At 41.3% G+C, this 21269-nt stretch overlaps 1 protein-coding gene across 2 annotated transcripts in view; it reads left to right on the forward strand.

Moving 5' to 3' along the window:
• The window catches only part of LOC117359496 (prosaposin-like), a 159583-nt gene that overhangs the window by 95261 nt on the left and 43053 nt on the right, over nucleotides 1-21269 (forward strand). The window contains exons 9-11 of one of the 2 annotated variants that reach the window (XM_033942386.1): nucleotides 7767-7775; nucleotides 10651-10767; nucleotides 15524-15619. In XM_033942386.1, the coding sequence (XP_033798277.1) occupies nucleotides 7767-7775; nucleotides 10651-10767; nucleotides 15524-15619 (222 nt within the window). The remainder of the gene's footprint in view (nucleotides 1-7766; nucleotides 7776-10650; nucleotides 10768-15523; nucleotides 15620-21269) is intronic. The other variant, XM_033942389.1, reaches the window with a different exon arrangement.

The following is a 21269-nucleotide window of genomic DNA, read 5'->3' on the forward strand; positions in this document are numbered from 1 at the left end:
CACTGGTTCTTTTTATTTTAAAATAAGGCAAACATTAAACACTTCAAGCACTTCAAAACTTCATGCACTTCAAACAGAAACATGTTCCAAACTATGGTACTGGAGCAATACCTTCAAGCATAAATGCAATCAAATTTCGGGTTTCAGAGCTTTTCAGTTTCTGGAATTTCAGACAAAGGATCTTGTACCTGTATTATTAAAGAATTATATTATTAAAGAATTTTCTCTAAACAATACTTAATCTGTTGAGTCTGACTTAGCTGCTGCTATCCTCTGATCTCTCACCTTGGCAGCAATATTGGAGACCTTGCTGTTATCCTAGATAGCAGATATTGTGGGGGGGGAATACTGTGGTACAGAATTTCCCAATTTTATGCAGAATTTTACTGCATGCATGTCAGCAAGCAAAGGGAGGCTCTTATCAGCTAGACAAGATGGCTTCAGTATTGGAAGTAAAAACATAGACCTGAGTGGCTCTGAGGCAGGCAAGCAGTATTACAGTGGGTATTTACAAAACACCAAAAAATAATCAAGCTGTGAGCTCCAATACCACAAACAAAATCAAACAGACGGGAGTAACAAATATCATGGGTGGAGGAAAAGACCTCAAGAGCTCAGTGAAACAGAACTGCAAAGCCAGATAGAATTCATGTACTGATCACAAACTTGGAGCAATCATTGGTCAGAAAAACCTCCCTCTTTTTTGAAATTGAAAACTCCCTTTTGAATTATTCTTCTGTATTTTTTTTTTAAATCAGTTTTCATACAATGTATTAAGTCCTTCCCATATACCAAGGAAAAAGTTCACTTAGCTGAAAGATGTAAATAGTCCACCAGATGAAATAGTCCAATGTACCACACAGATCTTTTTAAGTATTAAGAGATGAGCAGTTCAGCACTGCTGGCAGGTTCAGATTCACCCTGGTGGGTTCTTCTGATAGTGTCATGCTTTGCAGGTAGTTTGTCACCACAGTAAATCAGAGTGAGTGGCACCTGTAGCACCACACTTTGCTGCTGTAAAAGGTAGTCATGGAGTGCCAGCAGAGAGCATGATGGCAATGCTCCCGATGTAAGATCTGCTGAGGGAACTCGGGACAGTGTAGCTCTTGATAAACTATATCAGAGCTGGTCAAACAGGTGAAAATGATTCCATGTGTACCTGCGGAACAGTGAACTGATTATTAATATGTAATAGCCTCAATTGTGCTAGTACTAGTGCTGTCCAATTCAGGAAAAAAATTTCAATTTGATTCAGCCTATTGAATTGAATTTTCAATTTGATTTTTCTGCCCAAGTGGGTGTGTTTCAAACATCCTGGTGGGTTTATTTTATAGCCTCTTCACCCTCTCTGCCCTCTCCTACCCACACTGGCGCTGTGGTGTAAACAAAAACTTTTCCTTTCTCTGTTAAATCCTAGCTCAGGTTTGCAGTCTAACACCATCTCTGGGAGGATACACATTTCAAATCTGACATATTGTAATCGCAAACAGAAAATAAAATTTTTCTACCTTTTTGTTGTCTAGTCATTATTCAAATCTGTTTGGGCCCAGGCTCTGCTAACTCGCTTGCCAGGGTCTCCTTTCTTCTTTCTCGGTGCTAACCATCCATCTTCCATATCTGTCCTCCCCTTCCATTTCCCTTTCCTCCCCCCGGAGGTCTGGCATCTTCCCTTTTTTCATCTCCATCCATGCAGCTGCAGCGATGGACCCCACCACCCCCAGATTCACCATCTCTCCTTTTCTCAAGTATCCTTTCCTTAGCAACAGCAGCAAATAAATCCAGAGACCAATGGAATAGCACACATCTACCAGCAGGTGGAAATAGAGAAACTGATTAATAGGTGGTCTTATTGGCTGGCACGCCTCCAGCATCTTCCCAGCAGATGATGGTTGCTATTCACCTAGCTCCTGGATTCTGGTTGTGACTGGCAATTATTTTCTCCTGTTGAGGTTTCTCTTCAGTGAGACAGGGGTGTCCAGCTGAACGGTGCCAGCTTTAGGGGTTACACCTGCCCCCTCCCCTCCCTCCAATGATAGAGGGTCTGACTGGGTCTCGAGTTTTCTTCTTTCTCTTCACTGTAAAAAAAAAAAAAGGAGACCACAGTGACTATTAAACAATACTGCCCTCATAGTGCTAAGCAACCGGCATCTGCCAGCACTATCAACAAAGTTGTGCGTATATGTTTTATTTGAGCTTCTTTTCTGGTTGTGGTGGAACTGTGGGTTTGGTGTGAGTCTACAGAAGGAATATGTTTTTTTAATGAAATGCTATATTTTGTAGAGTTGTGGAAATGATTTAGTGACTGACAAGTAAATTTACATTTGTATGAAGTTTATGCTGTAAAGGGCTTTGGATGTATGGATAGAGCTCTGTTGACGGAACTAGTGCCTTCCCGCGTGTTGTAGGTGCCCGCTTGTTTTCATACTCTGGCAGCAGCACCACAGCGGTAGTGGGATTTCTCCCCGAGGCGGACTTGCTTGGCAGGTCCCGCGGCCGGGTGGAGGTGAATATTTGGATGGCTCTGGGTGTATTCTTCACATAGCTGGTTCCTGAATGAGGGCAAGAGGCACACGCTTATTTTCCTAAGTTGAGGAGAACAAAGCAGAATTCATTTATTTCTCTCCAATGTTCATTTTAAGCATTTTATGTCATGACAGTGGGAAAAATATTTTAATGGTTGGATCTGGTTAGGTTTTTAATGCACTTTTGATAGAGCCAGCTCATTTCAGCATGAAACAGGCACGTGCTTGGGTCTCCGGCACTAGCAGGAGCACCGTACCGTTCATGGGGTTTATTTTGCAGCTTACTTAGGTCACTGTATCCCGCGGCTTCCCTGTTTTCAGGGTTCTATGCTTTAGGAGTGTTTCAACAGCTTTTGCCACTGTTGCGGTGATATACCTTGTGTGTGTGTGTTTCTCCACTCTCTCTACTTGAAAATACTTGACTACTTTAATCGGGACTGTACTGTTACACCTCACGGTGCTTAAGAAAGAGATTTTGCCCTATGCTAAGCTGCCCAATCTTGTTTTTTGCTGTTATGGGTTGGCAGAAGGCAAATTGCTGCACAGTGATGTCGGCGGCATGAGTACCCCCGTGTTTCATATGAGTATCTTCTAGTCTCTCTCGGGGTCCCTGAAGGGTGAGTCTATGGCGGTTTAGAGGTTTTCTTATTCTATGTGCCTCTGTGAAGCGCTGTGTGTGTCTGGTAGAACTATAGAATTGATTCCTGAACGTAGTACAAATAGATTACGAATTGGGGGAGTCTCTAGGGTCATAATGGCACTTCACATCTTTCTGTGGGCAGAACTGTCTTTTCTATTTCTAGGGTGCCAGGGACTGCAAGTTTCAAAGCTTCTTGCCATCTTCTCATGGCACCTGCTAGACAGTCCCTCAAACTGGCAGGAAGAGCTGTGTGGTTCCTTCTAACCAGGGACAAGTTACTTATTCTCCCAAACCCACAGAGTAGCAAATGCTATATGGCTGTTGGAATCATCCCTGAAGCTCTCTTTAGGGATGTGAGCTTTGTCTGATAACAATTAGGATGCAGATTGTTTCCCATGGGGCGGTCAATGCAGCTTCTAAATTGTCTAGTACATCTTCACTTTAAAAGCAGTACGTTTTTGGCTAATATTGCATGGAGTTATGTTTTCAGAATTCCATCATACTCCATCTTGCATCGCAAAGCTGGATTTTTATTATGGGCAAGTTCCTTTCTTCCAGAATTTACAGCTCTCGTCCAGCCATTCCCCGACTGTCTGCTCTTCATTCTGAAGGGGTCTTTACTTCCTCTAGTAACTCTTTATGATTTCTCGTGAGGTGGGAGACACTATGATGTCAGGTCAGGGGACTTTGGACATTTTTCAGGATGCTTGCAACTTTGAATCCTTTTCCCATTTCAGTTTCTTTCTTGGAATCACCATGTATTGAGCTTCCAAAGATTACATTCGTGCGAGACCCCTTTTAAGTATTACTGGTACTCGGGGCAGTAGTTTTAGTTCTTCAGGAACTAAGGGAAGTTATTCCATTTACTTCAAAGTGCCTAAGACGGGGGAATTGGTCAGACGGGGGCTGGATGTCATTCTGATAAATTAGTTTCTCAGAGTTAGACATTTCCAGAGAAAAACAGAATATTTACAGTTTCCCTAGGGACACCGAATTAGCACTATCTTCGCTTGGCTCTCATCGAGCAGCGCTATCAGTTTTGACAGCTGCCATTTGGCCTAGCCACGGCTCCACGAACATTTTAGAAATGAGGGCAGTAGTGGTGTTTTGGCGCAAACAGGAGATTCATGTACTTTCTTTCTTAGACGACCGCTTGATTCGGATGTCTTCCAGCCAGGTCAATTTGTCAGACACAAATGGGTGATTTCTTTTATTGAACTTCTTTTCTTCAATTCTTTGGATGTGAAGCTTCAAATTTCCAAAGAGCATAACGAAACTCCAATCTTGGGCCCTCTCTGTACAAATGAAGCTGAATGAGTCTAAAACAAAACTACTCTGGCTTGGCCCAAAATTAGATCAGGTACCCACTCTCATTCCACTACCTTCTGGTCCCACACCAGAGAGAAGGGAGACATGATCGAGACGTTCAAATATCTCACGGGCCGTATCGAGGTGGAAGAGGATATCTTCTTTTTCAAAGGCCCCACGGCAACAAGAGGGCATCCGTGGAAAATCAGGGGTGGGAAACTACACGGTGACACCAGAAAATACTTCTTCACCGAAAGGGTGGTTGATCGCTGGAATAATCTTCCACTGCAGGTGGTCGAGGCCAGCAGCGTGCCTGATTTTAAGACAAAATGGGATCGTCACGTGGGATCTCTTCACAGAGAAAGGTAGGGGAGGGTTATTGGGGGACGGCAGACTTGATGGGCCGTGGCCCTTATCTGCCGTCTATTTCTATGTTTCTATACTAGGAATCTCAACAGTTCGGCCATCAAAAGACTCATCAGATCTGCATAGCAAGGACAGCACAGCCAATCCGGCGATTCTGATTACTGTGTCCTGAAAGCGAGCTTGAGATGGCAAATCCATCCAATCATCAGCCAGGGGAAAACACTTAAAAAAGAGAAACCAGAGGTGAGAAAGAAGCAACGGTGCTACACCCTCTGACTGCCACTCCCTGCATCTGCTGAAGAAGCGAGTAAGCTTTGAATTTCGAGACGAGGACATGAGGTCTAGAGTTCTAGGAGATCTCACCTTTATACAAAGAGCTGACCTCCCCCCCCCCCCAAGACCAGGCCATAGCAGTGGAATCCCCCCTCCCCCCGCCCGTGAGTCCAGCAGCTGCCTCCCCAATGCGAGTCGACATTGAGCGCAGGATCCGGCGTCCAAGCCCAACATGGCTACTCCCTAAGCCAATAACTCATACAAAGGTATGCATTTTCAATAAAAAAATAAATTTATTCAATGTATATTAAAATTAAAATACCAATTATATGCATTTTCATAAAACAAAACCTCAGTACCCCCTTCTTTCTTTTTTAATGCTTTTGCCCTCTGTGGTCCTTGTCTTTAACTTCATGTCCTCTTCAGGCTCTCTGGCACATGTATCTCAGGTGTGGACAGTGTCCAATCTGATTTCCTCAGCAGAAAGATTCTGGATCCGGGCAATTGGACGCTGTATACAGCAGCCTTCCAAACCATTGTTTGTCACAGGGGTCGCCCAATGTTCGATTTCATGGCGATAACAACAAACAAGAAGGCAGACATATTCTTCAATTGAAGGTCCAAGCCCGGAAGCACAGGTCTTGGATGCTCTGGTCCAGGCATGGCTAAAGAGTGAGCTTTGCATTCCTTCATGGCCCATGATAAGAAAAATCCTCTACAGGATCGCAATCTACTGGAGAACAGTCATTCTCGTGGCTCCAGATTGGCCAAACAGACACTGGTATGAAGATCTAGTGTGTCTTCAGACAGGCCTAAGTCTCAGACTACAAGTACAGCCGGACCTTCTTTTTCAGAGACCAGTGGCCATAGAAGATCTGTATTGCTTTGCTCTTATGGCATCGCTATTAAGCATGCAGCGTTGGTGCATAAGGGATACGCGAAGGTAATTATTGCTATTCTGCTTGGATCCAAGAAGCAGACAACGGTCTCTGCCAATGCTAAGGCATGGGATTCTTTCCAGCACTGGTGCATTTAGTAAAAGGAGAAGGCTTTCTCTACTCTCTCTGTGATGGTGGCCTTCCTCCAGGCTGGCCTTGACAGGGGACTTCCAGTGGCATCCCTCAGAGTCCAAGTGGCAGGACTCTCTTGTTTCAGGCCTCGAGACCGAAGAACTTCATTGGTGTCTTATTCGAAGAAAGTCAAATTACTAAAGGGGGCAATGTAAAACCCCTGTTCCCTTCATGGAATCTTAACGTGGTTTTGCAGGGTCTCAGCCAGGTTCCATATGAACTGCTGAAGAAAGTGTCCTGACGCTCAAGACAGTTTTTTCTTGTGGCCATTACCTCAGCAAGAAGAGTCTTGGAGCTACAGGCTCTTTCTTACAAAGGCTGGAGTTTCTTAGTGCACTGTTCCATCCTTTTTGCCAAAGGTTGTTTTGGCATTCCATGTAAATCAGGTTCTGAAAAAGTTGGATGTAAGGAAGAGTACTTTGATTTTTTTTGAGGTCACAGAGTTCAGGCTTTGACCATCTTTTTGTGTTTACTAGTCAGGCTAGATGTGGTGCACTGGCTTCCAAGGCTATGATCTCCAGATGGATCAATAGGGCCGTTTTGTTAGCATATTTTGCTTGTGGAAAATGGTCGCCAGTCTCCATAAAGGCGCGTTCAATTAGAAACATGGCCACTATCCCCCTGAGTACATTTGTAGGGCATTGACTTGGTCCATTCTTCATACATTTTCCAAGTTTTACTGAGGGCATTTGTAGGGCATTGACTTGGTCCATTCTTCATACATTTTCCAAGTTTTACAGAGTGGATATAGTGGCAAGTGAGTACTCAGCCTTTCGATCCTCAGTGTTACAAGCCAGCACAGTACTAGATTTTTGGGACTGTTTTTGTATATCCCATCCATCCAGAATGACACAACTATTGCATTAGAAAAGAGATTATTAGGTTCTTATCTTGCTAATATCTTTTCTAATATATAGTTGTCATTCTGGACTTCCACCCTGTCATTCATTTTGTGCGCCTGCCTACTGTCTAAATCAGAAAGTACATATCCAAACCTTAAATATGGATGTCGGTCAGACTTAAGGGTATGAAGAATATAGTTTATTGCTATAACACATCAGGGTATTTGATCTCCATAAAGGTTTCTGTTTGACATATTTGTTTCGCTGTTTTGATTGTTCAGTGGCAATGTTTAACATGTTATGATTTCAGAGCAGAACAGAGTTATAGTTCAGAGAGTTGCCCCCTACCCCAACTTCACATGTGTTTCTACTGTATATGGGGCTATCACCTACTTTGGTACGACTAAAGGGGGCAGCAAAGCCCTCTGGTGAAGGAGGAGGGATGCAAAAGCTGGAGTAGATTCCTTCTGCGCGGCTTGTAAGTGATGGTATTTTACCCGTCTGTCCAGAATGAAACACTATCTACTAGAAAAGATATTAGCAAGGTAAGAACCTAATCTCTTATTGCAAATCAAGCAGACAAATTTCTTGTTAAATCAGGTCTTTTTTGTAGTTTGTGGTTTTCTTTTTAAATTTAATCAAATTTAATTTTCTTGTCAGGAATCTTAACTTTATGTTTTTGTTTTTTTGTTGTGTTCTCTCATTTGTCTGTCTTTCCTTCACTGAATCTTTTCTTTTTGGGAAGGAGGATCAGGTACGTGATGGGCTGTTTTGTGGTACTTTGCATTCCTTGCTTGATGGACTGTATTCACCTTTTCTGCTTACTTTGTATATGTATGCATGAATGTTTGTATCTTTAACTGTGACAAGGGAATATTTTGAGCCAGCTGTAAAGGGGGAGGGATAAATGAAGATAGATACATGCATGTTTACATACGGATCTTCTTGTCTAAGATATTAGATATCACCCAAGAAAAAGGTCTAGTGTTGTCAATAGTCCAATAGACATCATAGGCATCACGGAAACATGGTGGACTGAGGAAAACTTCTGGGACACTGTGCTACCGGGATACAAACTATACCGCAGAGACAGAGTGGCTCAAAAAGGTGGGGGCGTTGCCATATACGTCAAAGAGGAAATTGAATCTGCTGGAGAGAAAACGCCACAACTGACGGATAAGTTAGAGTCTCTATGAGTCAAAATTCCAGGAACAAATGGCCTGGAAACGAAGATCGGCATCTACTACCGACCCCCAGGGCAGTCCAAAGAAATTGATGGAGAAATGACAGACGAGATTAAACGCAACTGCAAGGGAGGCAACACAGTTATCATGGGTGACTTCAACTATCCGGGAATAGACTGGAACCTAGGCATCTCCGGTTGCATTAGAGAGACCAAGTTCTTGGATGCTGTAGGCAATTGCTTCCTGGAACAACTTGTCAAGGAAAATACTAGAGGAAATGCAATTCTGGACTTAATTCTAAATGGCCTGCGAGGACCAGCACAAGATGTAGAAGTAGAAGGGACGCTGAGAAGCAGTGATCACAATATGATCCGCTTTAATCTGGACGCAAGGGAGAAACATCGGTCCAAAACAGCAGCCACGGTACTGAACTTCCGAAAAGGGAATTACGAAGGGATGAGACTCATGGTAGGGAAGAAGATTAAGAAGAGGATAAGCACTGTAAAAACGCTAGAGCAAGCTTGGTCCCTTTTTAAGGACACAGTCACCGAATCGCAAAATATATATATACCGCGTATCAACAAGGGATCCAAGAGGAAAAAGAACAAAGAACCGGAGTGGCTCACTGTAGAGGTGAAGGAAGCGATCAGAGACAAGAAAATTTCATTTAAGGAATGGAAAAGGTCAAAAATGGATGAAAACTGGAACAAGCACAAACAACATCAACGCAGGTGCCAGAACATAAGAACATAAGAATTGCCACTGCTGAGTCAGATCAGTGGTCCATCATGCCCAGCAATCCGCTCATGTGGCAGCCCTCTGGTCTAAGACCAGCACCCTAAATGAGACTAGCCCTACCAGCGCACATTCTTGTTCAACAGAAACTTGTCTTACTTTGTCTTGAATCCTTGGAGGGTGTTTTCCCCTATAATAGCCTCTGGAAGGGCGTTCCAGCTTTCTACCACTCTCTGGGTGAAGAAGAAGTTCCTTACGTTTGTATGGAATCTATCCCCTTTCAACTTTAGAGAGTGCCCTCTTGTTCTCCCTACCTTGGAGAGGGTGAACAACCTGTCCTTATCTACTAAGTCTATCCCCTTCAGTACCTTGAATGTTTCAATCATGTCCCCTCTCAATCTCCTCTGTACGGCAGCTCCTCCAGCCCCTTAACCATCTTAGTTGCTCTTCTCTGGACCCTTTTGAGTAGTACCGTGTCCTTCTTCAGGTACGGCGACCAGTGCTGGACGCAGTACTCCAAGTGAGGGCATACCATGGCCCGGTACAGCGGCATGATAACCTTCTCTGATCTGTTCGTGATCCCCTTCTTTATCATTCCTAGCATTCTGTTTGCCCTTTTTGCTGCCGCCGCACATTGTGTGGACAGCTTCATCGACTTGTCGATCAGAACTCCCAAGTCCCTTTCCTGGGAGGTCTCTCCAAGTACCGCCCCGGACATCCTGTATTCGTGCATGAGATTTTTGTTACCGACATGCATCACTTTACACTTATCCATGTTGAACCTCATCTACCATGTCGATGCCCATTCCTTGAGCTTGATTATGTCACGTTGCAGATCTTCACAATCCCCCTGCGTCTTTACTACTCTTAATATATCGAAAGAACGGCTTGAAGTTCTTCGCCTCCTTGGCTATTTTTTCCTCGTAGTCTCTTTTGACCCCTTTTACCGCTGTATCTGGATTTTCAGAAGGCGTTCAACAAGGTTCCACTTGAACGACTACTTCGGAAAATTGCAAGCCATGGAATTGAGGGTGAAATACTCACGTGGATTAAAAACTTGCTGGAGCATAAGAAACAGAGAGTGGGGGTAAATGGACAATACTTGGGACTGGAAGAGCGTCACCAGTGGGGTGCTGCAGGGCTCGGTGCTCTTTAACATCTTTATAAACGATCTGGACATAGGTACGACGAGCGAGGTGATTAAATTTGCAGATGATACGAAATTATTCAGAGTAGTAAAGACGCAGTAAATTATACTTTTTGGTGGAATTCAGTATGCCATATTTATAAAATGGAAAGGGTGCTTGCTATACAACAAGGTAATTATGATAAGTTTAAAAAGATTTGGGGGCCATTGATTATTTATTCTAATGATCAGATATCTTAAACACCGCAGTATTGGACAAGATAGAGGGAGGGTGGGAGTATGAATGATAATAATTGATAAGTGTTAATTATTAGTATATGGGAGGGAGGGGTGGGATTTTTTTTTATATTTATGTATTTGGAAGATTACAAGTAAGATTGTCAAGTGATTAATATATTTCTGATGAATTATTGTACACTTGTAATTTTTGAAAACGAATAAAGATTTATTAAAAAAAAAAAAAGTAAAATGACAGGCCAACCCTTTTCATACAGTAAAGAAGCAATATAGCAGTATATTTTGATCTGTAATTGTTGTGTTGCTTGCTTGTATTGTGTTTACAGAAACCAGTTGAGTTATGTTGCATGGGTGGCTTTTGTCCTGCCTTGAAATCCGTACCCCTTCAAACTCTTGTTCCAGCTAAAGTTCATCATTCAGTGAAAGAGGATATAGCTGAAAAGGTAAGCGAGAACAATGTGCATGCCTGGTTTCTAGAGACATCAGCTTAGTAGTACATCACACTGCAAAGGGAAAACTTATAGTCTAAGGCAGAGGTGCCCACACTTTTTGAGCTTGCAAGCTACTTTTTAAAATGACCAAGTCAAAATGATCTACCAACAATAAAATTTTTAAAAAGCACACTGTACGCAGAGAAAATGTTAATTATCATTTATATTCTGGGGTTTTTTCAAAGCAGTCAAGGCAGATGACTCTGTGCAAATGTCACCTCAGTAACAACTATACAAAAATAGACAAATATACCCTCCTCCCTTTTTACTAAACAGCGATAGCGTTTTTTAGCGCAGGGAGCTGCACTGAATGCCCTGCGCTGCTCTTGATGCTCATAGGCTCCTTGCGTTAAAAACCACTATTGCGGTTAAAGGGGGCCATAGTGTAAAATATAGACAGTTGATATAAATTCTCAAAACGGACACATTTTGAACATTAAATTGAAAATAAAATCATTTTTCCTACCTTTGTTGTCTGATGATTTCATGAGTCTCTGGTTGCACTTTCTTCTTCTGACTGTGTATCCAGTATTTCTTCCCTTCTTTCAGCCTACTGTATGCTTCCTCTCCTCCAGACCTCATTCCCTCCCCCAACTTTTTCTTCCTCTCTCCCTGCCCCTCCTCTCTTTCTCCCTGCCCCCTTTCTTTCTGTTTTTCTCTCTCCATGCCCCCATTTCTTTCTTTTTGTCTCCCTGTCCCCCCTTTCTTTCTTTGTTTCCCTTCTTTTTCTGTCAAAATGGCTGCGGCAGACTTATTTGTGGCACATACCTGTCGCATTACACCGGGTGACCTCAGAGTTCTGGCTAAGATCTCTGCTTATGCAATGCTGGCAAATTGGATGCTTTGGATTAGTCACTGAGCTGGAGAGTTGGCCTCTAAGGTGACACAGAGCAGACTACCTTTTAAAAGTCAGATGCTTTTTGGAAAGAGGCCGGATGACCTTATTAGCACAGCGGATTGCCATCCTAAGTCTCTTCTGGATAGTAAGCCTCTATGTAATCCTGGTGGTAGTCGTAGTATGTTTCACCTCTCATGCAGAATTCCATGGGCTTCTCAGCCCAGAGATATTTCCAGGGGTACAGGCAACACTACAGCAATAGCTCGACACCCACAGGCATTGGGTTCTCTCCCCAGCCCTACATCTAAGAAGTCCCAATGATGCCAGAAGACCAGCAGTGCTTCATATCAGGGGCTCGTTGTTGGTGTTTTACTAGGAATGGGCATGAATTTCCTCGGATCAATTGGTGATGGACCATTCGGAAGGGTCACAAGATAGACTTCTTTCACCTTCCCTCGGATTTGTTTCTGGACTTGTCGGCCGGAGGAGTCATCCAAGGTCTAAGCTACTCACTACAGTGTCTTGTAGATGTCCGAGCGGTAGAGCCTATTCTAGAAAGCAAATTAGGCTTAGGTAGATACTCCTTATATTTTGTGCTAAAGAAAGGCTCAGAGGTCTGGAGACCCATTCTGGATCTAAAGTTGGTCCGCAGATTCCGCATTTCCAAATGGAAACAATGCGTTCGGTCATCCCAGCTGTAACCCCAGGGGAGTTTCTGGCATCTCTGGATCTGACAGAGGCTTATCTTCCATATTCAAATTTTCCTAGGGTATGGAAGGTATCTGAAGTTTCATGTTCTCCAGCAGCATTTCCAGTTCACTAGCCTCTCCTTTGGGCTGGCGATGGCTCCACCCCCACTTTCACCAAAGTGATGGTGTTTGTGGCAATGTTCCTCTGCAGAATGGGGGTCCAAGTCATCCCTATCTGAACGATGGGCTGATCTAGGCTCTGTCCAGGCTGGAGTGCAAGCAAGCGGTGGAGACTATGTCTTCTACAGCGCTTGAGCTGGATTGTCAACTTGAAGAAGAGCTAGCTAACGCCTTTGCAGTGATTGGAATATCTGGGAGTTCAATTTGACACAGTACAAGGTTGTGTCTTTCTTTCCAAGCCAAGTTTGTGAAGGATGGGTGGCTGAAGAGAGCCCTTGTACCATGTGCCATGTCGTTCAAAATGGGAAGGCAGGAACTTTAAGTTTAGCTCCCACATGGTCTCAGGGGGATGGCAAACAGCTTTTGAGCCTGTTGAGGGGAGCGCAAAATTCCACAGGAGCCCCAGAATTTGGCATGATGAGCCAAACTGGCATAGATGCTCCACAGCCAAAGAAGAGGTACCTCCTCCCTTCTACAGGGGAAGGAGAATTGCCTGCTATGGCACTTACCACAGAGTTCATTATTCTACTCTGACAGGCTTATGCACATAGCCATAATGCTAATGACCTTCAGCGTACACCTCTAAAGATCCTTAGAGTGCTGCTTCTGTGAGTGGAGCTCCTTCCTGCCTCTGATTTAGTCAAACAGGGATTCAAGGGACAAAAGTTTGATCTTCATCCCCTTACTGTCACAAAGCAAGGCCTCCCTGAAGGCGGTATGCTGTTTATTATTATCTGATAATAATAAACAGCAACAATGTGTCTTGGTTTTTCAAGATACGAAGCTGGAAGTAGAGCCTTGGTCAAAATCTGAACCATGTGTTTCCTCCATGGCTCATGATAGGCCGGGTGTTCTATTGCATTGCATCTCGCCCAGGGAAGGTGATCATCGTGGCCCTGGATTGGCCCAGGTATGCAGATCTAGTATGCCTACAAGTTGTCAGAAGTCTCCAACTCTAGGTGTATTTGGATTTGCTCACACAGGAGCTGATTGCCCTAGAACAGGGCTGCCCAAGTCCGGTCCTCGAAATCTACTGGCAGGCCAGGTTTTCTGGATATCCACAATGAACATGCATGAGAGAGATTTGCATACCAAGAAGGCAGTGCAGGCAAATCTCTCATGCATATTCATTGCGGATATCTAGAAACCCTGGCCTGCCAGTAGATCTCGAGGACCAGCAAAACATTGCATAGGACAAAAACCAAAGATTTAGATCATGTGCTGTTTGAGTGGGTTCGGCAAAGAAGGAGTGAACACATGCCATTGACTGGTTTGATGGTAGTAAAGCAAGCCAAAAATACAATCAAGAACTGAACATAGATGGCGAGTGTGAATATTCAGAAGGTTGATTTCAGAAATTTAAGAAGTGCTGTAGTGGTAAATATCTCAATCTGTGGTGAAAAAGCTTCTGTTGATTATGAGGCAGCTGAAAGTTACATCGAAAAATTTTCTAAGAGAATATCTGATGGAAACCTTGGTCCTGAACAAATTTACAGTGCTAATGAAATAGCTCTACTGGCGATACAAGTATGTTCCTAGAACATTGACAATCGCTGATGAACAAGCACCATCTGGTTTTAAGGACACAAAGGACAGTCCTTCGACTGAGCATGCATGCGAGAGCTGTCCCCTAAAATCAGTAGACTTTTTTTCTTTTCTTTTTTTTTCTACTGAGCATGTGCGGATTACCTTCCCTCTGGGATGTTGCCTTCCAACTGTCAGTTATGTAACTAGCTAATTGAAATAGTGACGAGGGGGATGATGGGCAAGTGTAGCTGCATTCCCCTACTGTCTACGGAGAACACCTGTTACAGGTAAGCAACTTTGCTTTCTCTGGGTAATGCAGCCACACTTGCTGGTGAGTCCCTAGTTGAAAAGTGAGGTGAGTGGAGGTACAGGACTACAATGCAAATAACAGGATAACTGTTCTTGCATGTAACAAAGCTTCAAGTACACACAAATAAAGTTTGCAGTGATTGGAAAAAGCCAACATCCTTGATGTTGGAAGAGTGTATGTCATCTACCTACAGATTATTATGCTAACATAGCATGGGTAATTGGAGAAACATTTAGTGATTGGTTCCATAACCACTCTGTGCCAGTAACAAGAGCTCATTGTAGAGAAGCTGAAGTAGAACTGAATTTTTTTTTTAACTAGTTCTAGATAACTGCTCTGTACATCCATCTCAAGAACTTCTTGTGAAAAATGTTTCTGCCATTTACTTCCCACTCAATGTTGACATCCTTACTATATAACCTTGTGACCAAAGAATTTTGCATTCCATGAAGACTAAGTATAAAGACTGTGTTTTCTAAATTGCATGCTGGATGCAATTAACAGATGCACAAAAATTCAAGACTTTCTCAAGGGGTTCAAATTATTTTGCTTTGGATGTTATAATAATTTATGTGTTTGTTTTTTGCTTGGGTTCTTCTGTTCTTTGAGCATTCTCTGGGACTTTGGTGTATCCTGCTGTAGAACTTCTAGTTACGTTGATCTGTATGGGACTTCTCAATGGTTTCCACTTTTTTCCCACCACTATCCTGCTGAATATAGTTCCACACCACCTCATTTGAGAGTAGAACTGATCTATTTATTCCTGTATTTGGATTCATATCTTTGTCTTTTGAAAAATGTTTTGAATATTAGTGGAATTTTTTTTGGCTTATGATTGTGTGCTTGTTTGACTACTTCAGGCTTGCTTGGATTAAACTGAGCACTGTGAACACTGAGGCCTTTTTTCTCCACTTTTTCTGTACACTTGACAAGGTTGAATATGTACAGAAGAGGTATTGTCTTGTTTATTTGATTGATATTTTCATTCTCTTGTCCTTTTTGTATATTTTCTCTTTGTGTATATTAGCCATTTGCCAGGTTTCCACCTCCTTAAATGTATTCCCTCATTGCAACCTATAATTCTAATTCTTTTTCTAAATCTGATTTCATTTCTCTGCTGTAGTCAGTCTGCACTATCACTAAATGCTCTACTTTCCATGACAGAATAACATGCTACTGGTGAAGTTGTCTCCCGAATGTATTATCTGTGAGCTATTGATGAAAGAACTTGATAAACTTCTGGAAAACAACAGAACTGAGGTATGAACTATTTGGACACTTTGTATAGTGAGCCAGAGATACTAGTGTTTTTAGTGGGATGTGAGGTTTTGAGCAGTATTTCTCAACTTAAAGCCAAGTACCCCTTAAGCCTAACAAATACCAACTGAGTACCCCTGCTCAAGTTCCACCCCCATAATAATAGTACTGATTGTAATGCAATTTCTTCCATCCATTTTCCATATACACACAATATAATCTTATTAATACATAATGGTAACCACAAAATTAAACCCCCCTCCACAAAAGCACACTGTGTTCACAGAGAAAATGTCAATTATTTATATTCGGGGGGTTTCTCTTTTCAAAGAGGTCAAGGCAGATGACTTTAAAATATGCAAAGTCACTTCAGTAACTACTATAGAAAAATAGACAAATATAGTGCAAAATATAGACAGCAGATATATTCTCAAAACTGACTTTTTTATTTTTTTTGAATCATGTTTATTAAGGAATCAAAGGCAATCAGGCAACAAGAAACAATACTGAGCATCTGTATGGTGCCTCTACAGTTTATGTTCATCACTTAGATGGAGGTCAATGTTTAGTAGAGTACTATGTTGATTCTAGCCAATCTTGCTTGATGGTATCCTGCAGTATTGTTCAAGTTTTCTTCCAAATTATTGCTTGTATTCTGCACTTTTGCAGATGCTCTGAATTGTTTCTTGACACATTTTGATCAACTTTTTGATCCTTTAAAATAGGTAAAATGGTCGATTTTTTTCTAGACTGTTGGAACTATACTATGTTGCAAACAAAAGGTAATTAAAGTATGTATATAGGGACCGAAGATAGAGAAATATTTTTTGATGGTGATAGGAGGAATGGTTTCTATAAGGGATCCTTTAGGGTTAACAGATTTAATTATTAATTCTAAGTCTTTAAGACTAGGAAGTTTGAAATAGGAACATTTCGAATTTAAAGAAGAAGGCCTATCAAGATCAAGTGTTGAGATGGATTGTTGTTTTGGTATGAAATTTTTCCTGATGTTGTTCACTTTTTCGACAAAACAATCCGCTAATTCTTGAGCTGTAGGAAGGGGCTGAGTGACATAAGGCAAGTTTTTGGATTGCTGATTAATAGATTTTAGAATTTTATAAAGTGTAGATGTGTTTTTGGCCTGTATAATTTGTCTGGAAAAGTATGAAGATTTAGCTTGAGCTATTTTTCCTTTGTAATATGTTGCCTGTTCTTTAAATTTTGATAAGGTGAATTGGTTTTTATTTTTCCTCCATATTCGTTCCAATGAGCGGAGTTGCTTTTTAATTAAGTCTAATTCAGTATTAAACCATGGATTGGTTTTCTTTCTATGTGAAATATTTTTTATTTGAGTTGGAGCCACTTTATCCATTAACATCTGGGTTGAATTATGCCATTTAAAAATGAGATCATCTATAGAAGCTGAATCAAGATTTCCGAAATCCAGGCTAAAGTTTGATAAGATTATCTCAGATGAAAGTTTACTTAAATCTCTAAACTTCCTAACTAGAGGAGTATCTTTTAGTTTACGCAGTGTGGCTTCAAAAGTAGCTGATATTACAAAGTGGTCAGACCAAGGTACAGATTGAGAAGAGTGAAATTGAATTTGAAATTTGTTTAATGAGGAAGTAGAAGATAGAATCATATCAATCGTGTGACCTGCTATATGAGTAGGTACTGAAAGTAGTGGAGAGAGGTCTAGCAATCCCAAATGTGAAAGAATGTCTTTGGTAAAATTATTATTATAATCTTCGAAATGAATATTAAAATCCCCTAAAATTAAGGGGTTGGTAGTCGAAGAACCAAAGTCAAATAATAAAGATTGTAAATGATATAGATTATTACTTTTGATTGGTGGAATAAGGTAAATCAAAAGTACATCTAGCTTAGGTTTGGTCCGTAATGAAAATTGAAGATATTCTATTGGGGAGTTTAAAGAGGAAGAATCTAAGCTATTTACTAAAGAGTTTCTATAGATGACAGCTAGACCCCCACCCCGTTTTTGTAGACGGTGGTTAAAGATAAATGAAAATCCTGGGGGGCAGGCATAAGTAAGGTAAGCTTCCTCACCTTCGGAGAGCCAAGTTTCTACTAAACAAAATATATCATAGGATGATTCTAGAATTAGATCTTTAACCAAATGGTGTTTATTTTTTAAGGAGCGAACATTTAGTAATCCTATTTTTGTTTGATCAGGTTTTATAAAATCCGTGGTTTTGATTTTAATTAAATTCTGGTATTGGGCTGGCTGTAATATGTTATAAGGAGAAACTTTATTAGTAAGTTTTGGAGGCCTCTGCATATATAGGACAGGAATTTCAAATGTAGGGATATCCATTTCTAAAAAGTATTTGGGTGGAAACTGCCTAAAGGTGCTAGGGGTTAAAATTAAACTAAGATAAAAGTTAAATATTAAGAAGAGAAGCCAAAACAGTGTTTGAATGTGCTTACTTGGGGTTGATTTGCGAATAACAATAAATGTGAATGGTCGCGCACAAAGGAGCGCAATAAGGAGCAGGACCTGCTCCTTAGGTGCGCCGCAAGAGGCTTGTATTTAAAGTCCATGTACCGGGGTAAATTAGGGGGCGGAGTCCTCAGTGTGCCGCCGCTGTGCGGCGGCAAAAGGTCAAATGGAAGACGAATGTAATGTACGAATGCCTGTCTGCATCCAATGCTTCCAGAAGATCCCAGACCCACCAGTTTGAATCTTGGAGTTTATCCATAGGGATTGATAAGTAGATTTTTCTACTGGAATATCTGTTAATTTATTAATAAATTTTAAAGTTTTCTATGTATCAGATAAAATACTATTGTCCTTAACATATATAGGTAATTTAATGCTCAACACATAAAACAGTCGTAATGGGGACATCAGTTGCCACTCCAAATATAACCAATCCAGGAGAGTTTCCATGAGCTCCGGGAGAGTTTCCAGAAGGATCCATTACATACCCTGGCACATAATATAGGCTTGATGATACCTATAAAAATTGGGAAAATTTACCCCTCCCTTCACAATTGCTTTTTGTAGAGATACTAAAGCAATTTGAGCAGTTTTACCCAGCCAAATAAATTTAACTCTTTATAAAAGGACCCCAGAAAATATACTGCAGCATATTCATTTGGTAGCAAACCACAGGCAAAATCATCATTTTAACACTGTTTAGAGTATAAGTATGATCCAAAATTAAAGTATTGTTGCAACAATATGTTGAGGACTCTACTAAACTATGAAGGTAGTGTTTTAGGAACTGTAATCATCTGAGGATAGAAATTGATTATTTTATTGTAATATAGGTATGTATGTAATTGGATTTGTTATCCCATCCTCACAGAAGAGCTCAGAATAGGTTACAAGTTTAAATACATAATAAAACATAACCGGGTATAGTAACATAGTAACAACTAAGATGAAACAGTATCTCAAATATACACATTTAACAGCACTGTAAATTTAATATCAATACTTATGTCTCTCACCATCTAATTCAAGGTGGGTTACATTCAAAGATTATCTTATAGTAGCCAAAGGGACAAGCACAGTTGAGATATATAGATGGGGGCAAGATAGTATAAAGTCATTATAATAAATAAATAAAGTGATAATGGATAAGTTGAATAAGATATGTAGACACCTATGTGTCTTTGTAAAATAAGCATCTGGATATTAACAGATAAACTCCAGCTGGAGCAGTTGAATTCTTAAAAGTATTGTAGAGCATGACGGTACATTTTCATGACATGTATGAGAGTATTCAAAAAGCATGGCAATACTTAAGATATGACAGGACAAGACCTTATTCAGCATGGGGTGGTGATGTTATGAGTTTGGTATGACATTTTGGTAACTAATACAGCTTGACAGTACATTATAGTGCCTGACAGTATAAAGCGTGTTTAGGCAGTACATAACAGCATGGCAGTGCAATAGGATGCATGACAATACATAGAAGAGCATGGCTGGGTGCATGGCCTGGTAGGACAATACATAACTGTGAATTAGAGAATGACAAAGGGACAAATTTTTCCCCGTCCTGCAGGAATTCTGTTTCCCTATCCTGTCCCTGATGACACAGCAATAAATTTTTCCCTGTCTCCACAGGAACTCTATTTCCCTGTCCTGTCCCGTCCCTGCAAATTTTGCCACTGTCCCTGCTCCATTCTTGTAAGCTCTGCCTTAACCGCACAAGCCTCAAACGCTTATGATTTTAAAGTGTTTGAGGCTTGTGCAGATGAGGACAGAGCTTGCAGGAATGGGACAGGAAAAGAACTCGACTAGATGGAAAAATGAGTCCCCTTGGGGACAGGGAAAAATTTGTCCCTGTGTCATTCCCTACTGTGAATGAAAATATATGCTAGGTAATGGTATAGCATGAAATGTCTGGCGAAGTGTGGAAGTGTCAGCAATGAGAGTGAAAGTGTGTTGCCTGGCAAGATAATATATAAAAGATAACCATCCACAGTGGAGCGGGTATACAATCTTCCCAAAATTGTTAAAAATCTGTTTTAAGTATACTTCATAAATGCTATAAATACATCAAACCTATATTGACTGTAGGATATCTCATAAATGTCTGAAAAATATTAGAGGAAGGTGGAAGGACCTCAGACACCCCTTATCTACTCACAATGGAGCAACATATACTGGTCCATTCAATGGCTTTGATTTTTCAATCATCGGTCCACCACCCCCTCCATTCATAAATTAAGTATAGCTAAGGTACACTACAATTCCAAAACAGAGACTTAGCTTATAGTTAATGGATTTCTGATCTCTAGTCTCAGTAGCTACAATCAATAGACTTCTGATATCTGATCTCGAAGGGAGCTATTTTGCCCTGAGTTTCTTCAGGAGATCAGGAAATAAACTATCCTCATACAGCCACGTTCCAAAGCACTCCTGATATAACAAAGAGTATCTACAGCACATACCTGCAACATACATAAAACTCTATCAGCCAACTAACATACAGACAGAAGTTTATTGATTGCAGCTACTGAGACAAGAGATTAGAAGTCAACTGACTACAAGCTAAGTCTGTTTTGGAATTGTAGCATACCTTATAGTTTGTGATTTTAAGGGGACTGCAAGGGATGTAGTGTGAAGGGATTGGAGAAAGTATGGACTGTGAGAGAATGTGTGTTGGGGGAGGTATAGTTAAAGGAATTGGATTGGGGGAGGTGAAACATGCACCTGCAGCCATCCCACACATGTGCAGACCCCCAACCACTCCTGTGCACTCTCCCTGACCCCCAAAATACTGATGTACTTCACTGAACACCTAAATCCATCAGTTTTCATCTTAAGTCACTTAGGTTTTATTTAAAAATAAAAAACACCAGTAAACACTTATTTTCAGTGCCCTTGACAAAACATCTAATTGCCAGAAAGAAACTTGCAAATCCTCTATAATAAAACCCTTAATAAAACGCACTTACGGTTTCATGTTCCCTGCCGTCGTGGTCAGTGGCTGAAATCTATTTTAGAACACTGCAGCAGGGAACACTCCGGCAATTCCCCCCGCCCACCAACCGCTGCCGCTCCTCTTCAAAGCAGCCTGCTGAGGATCGCCGGCCGGCTGTAGTGAACCTCACAGGCCGCTCTCCACCTGGTAGTACATTCCCTCTGACGCGATTGCGTCAGGGGGAACAT

The sequence above is a fragment of the Geotrypetes seraphini genome, chromosome 4 (assembly GCF_902459505.1).
Source record: "Geotrypetes seraphini chromosome 4, aGeoSer1.1, whole genome shotgun sequence".
NCBI classification, from domain to species: Eukaryota; Metazoa; Chordata; class Amphibia; order Gymnophiona; family Dermophiidae; genus Geotrypetes; species Geotrypetes seraphini.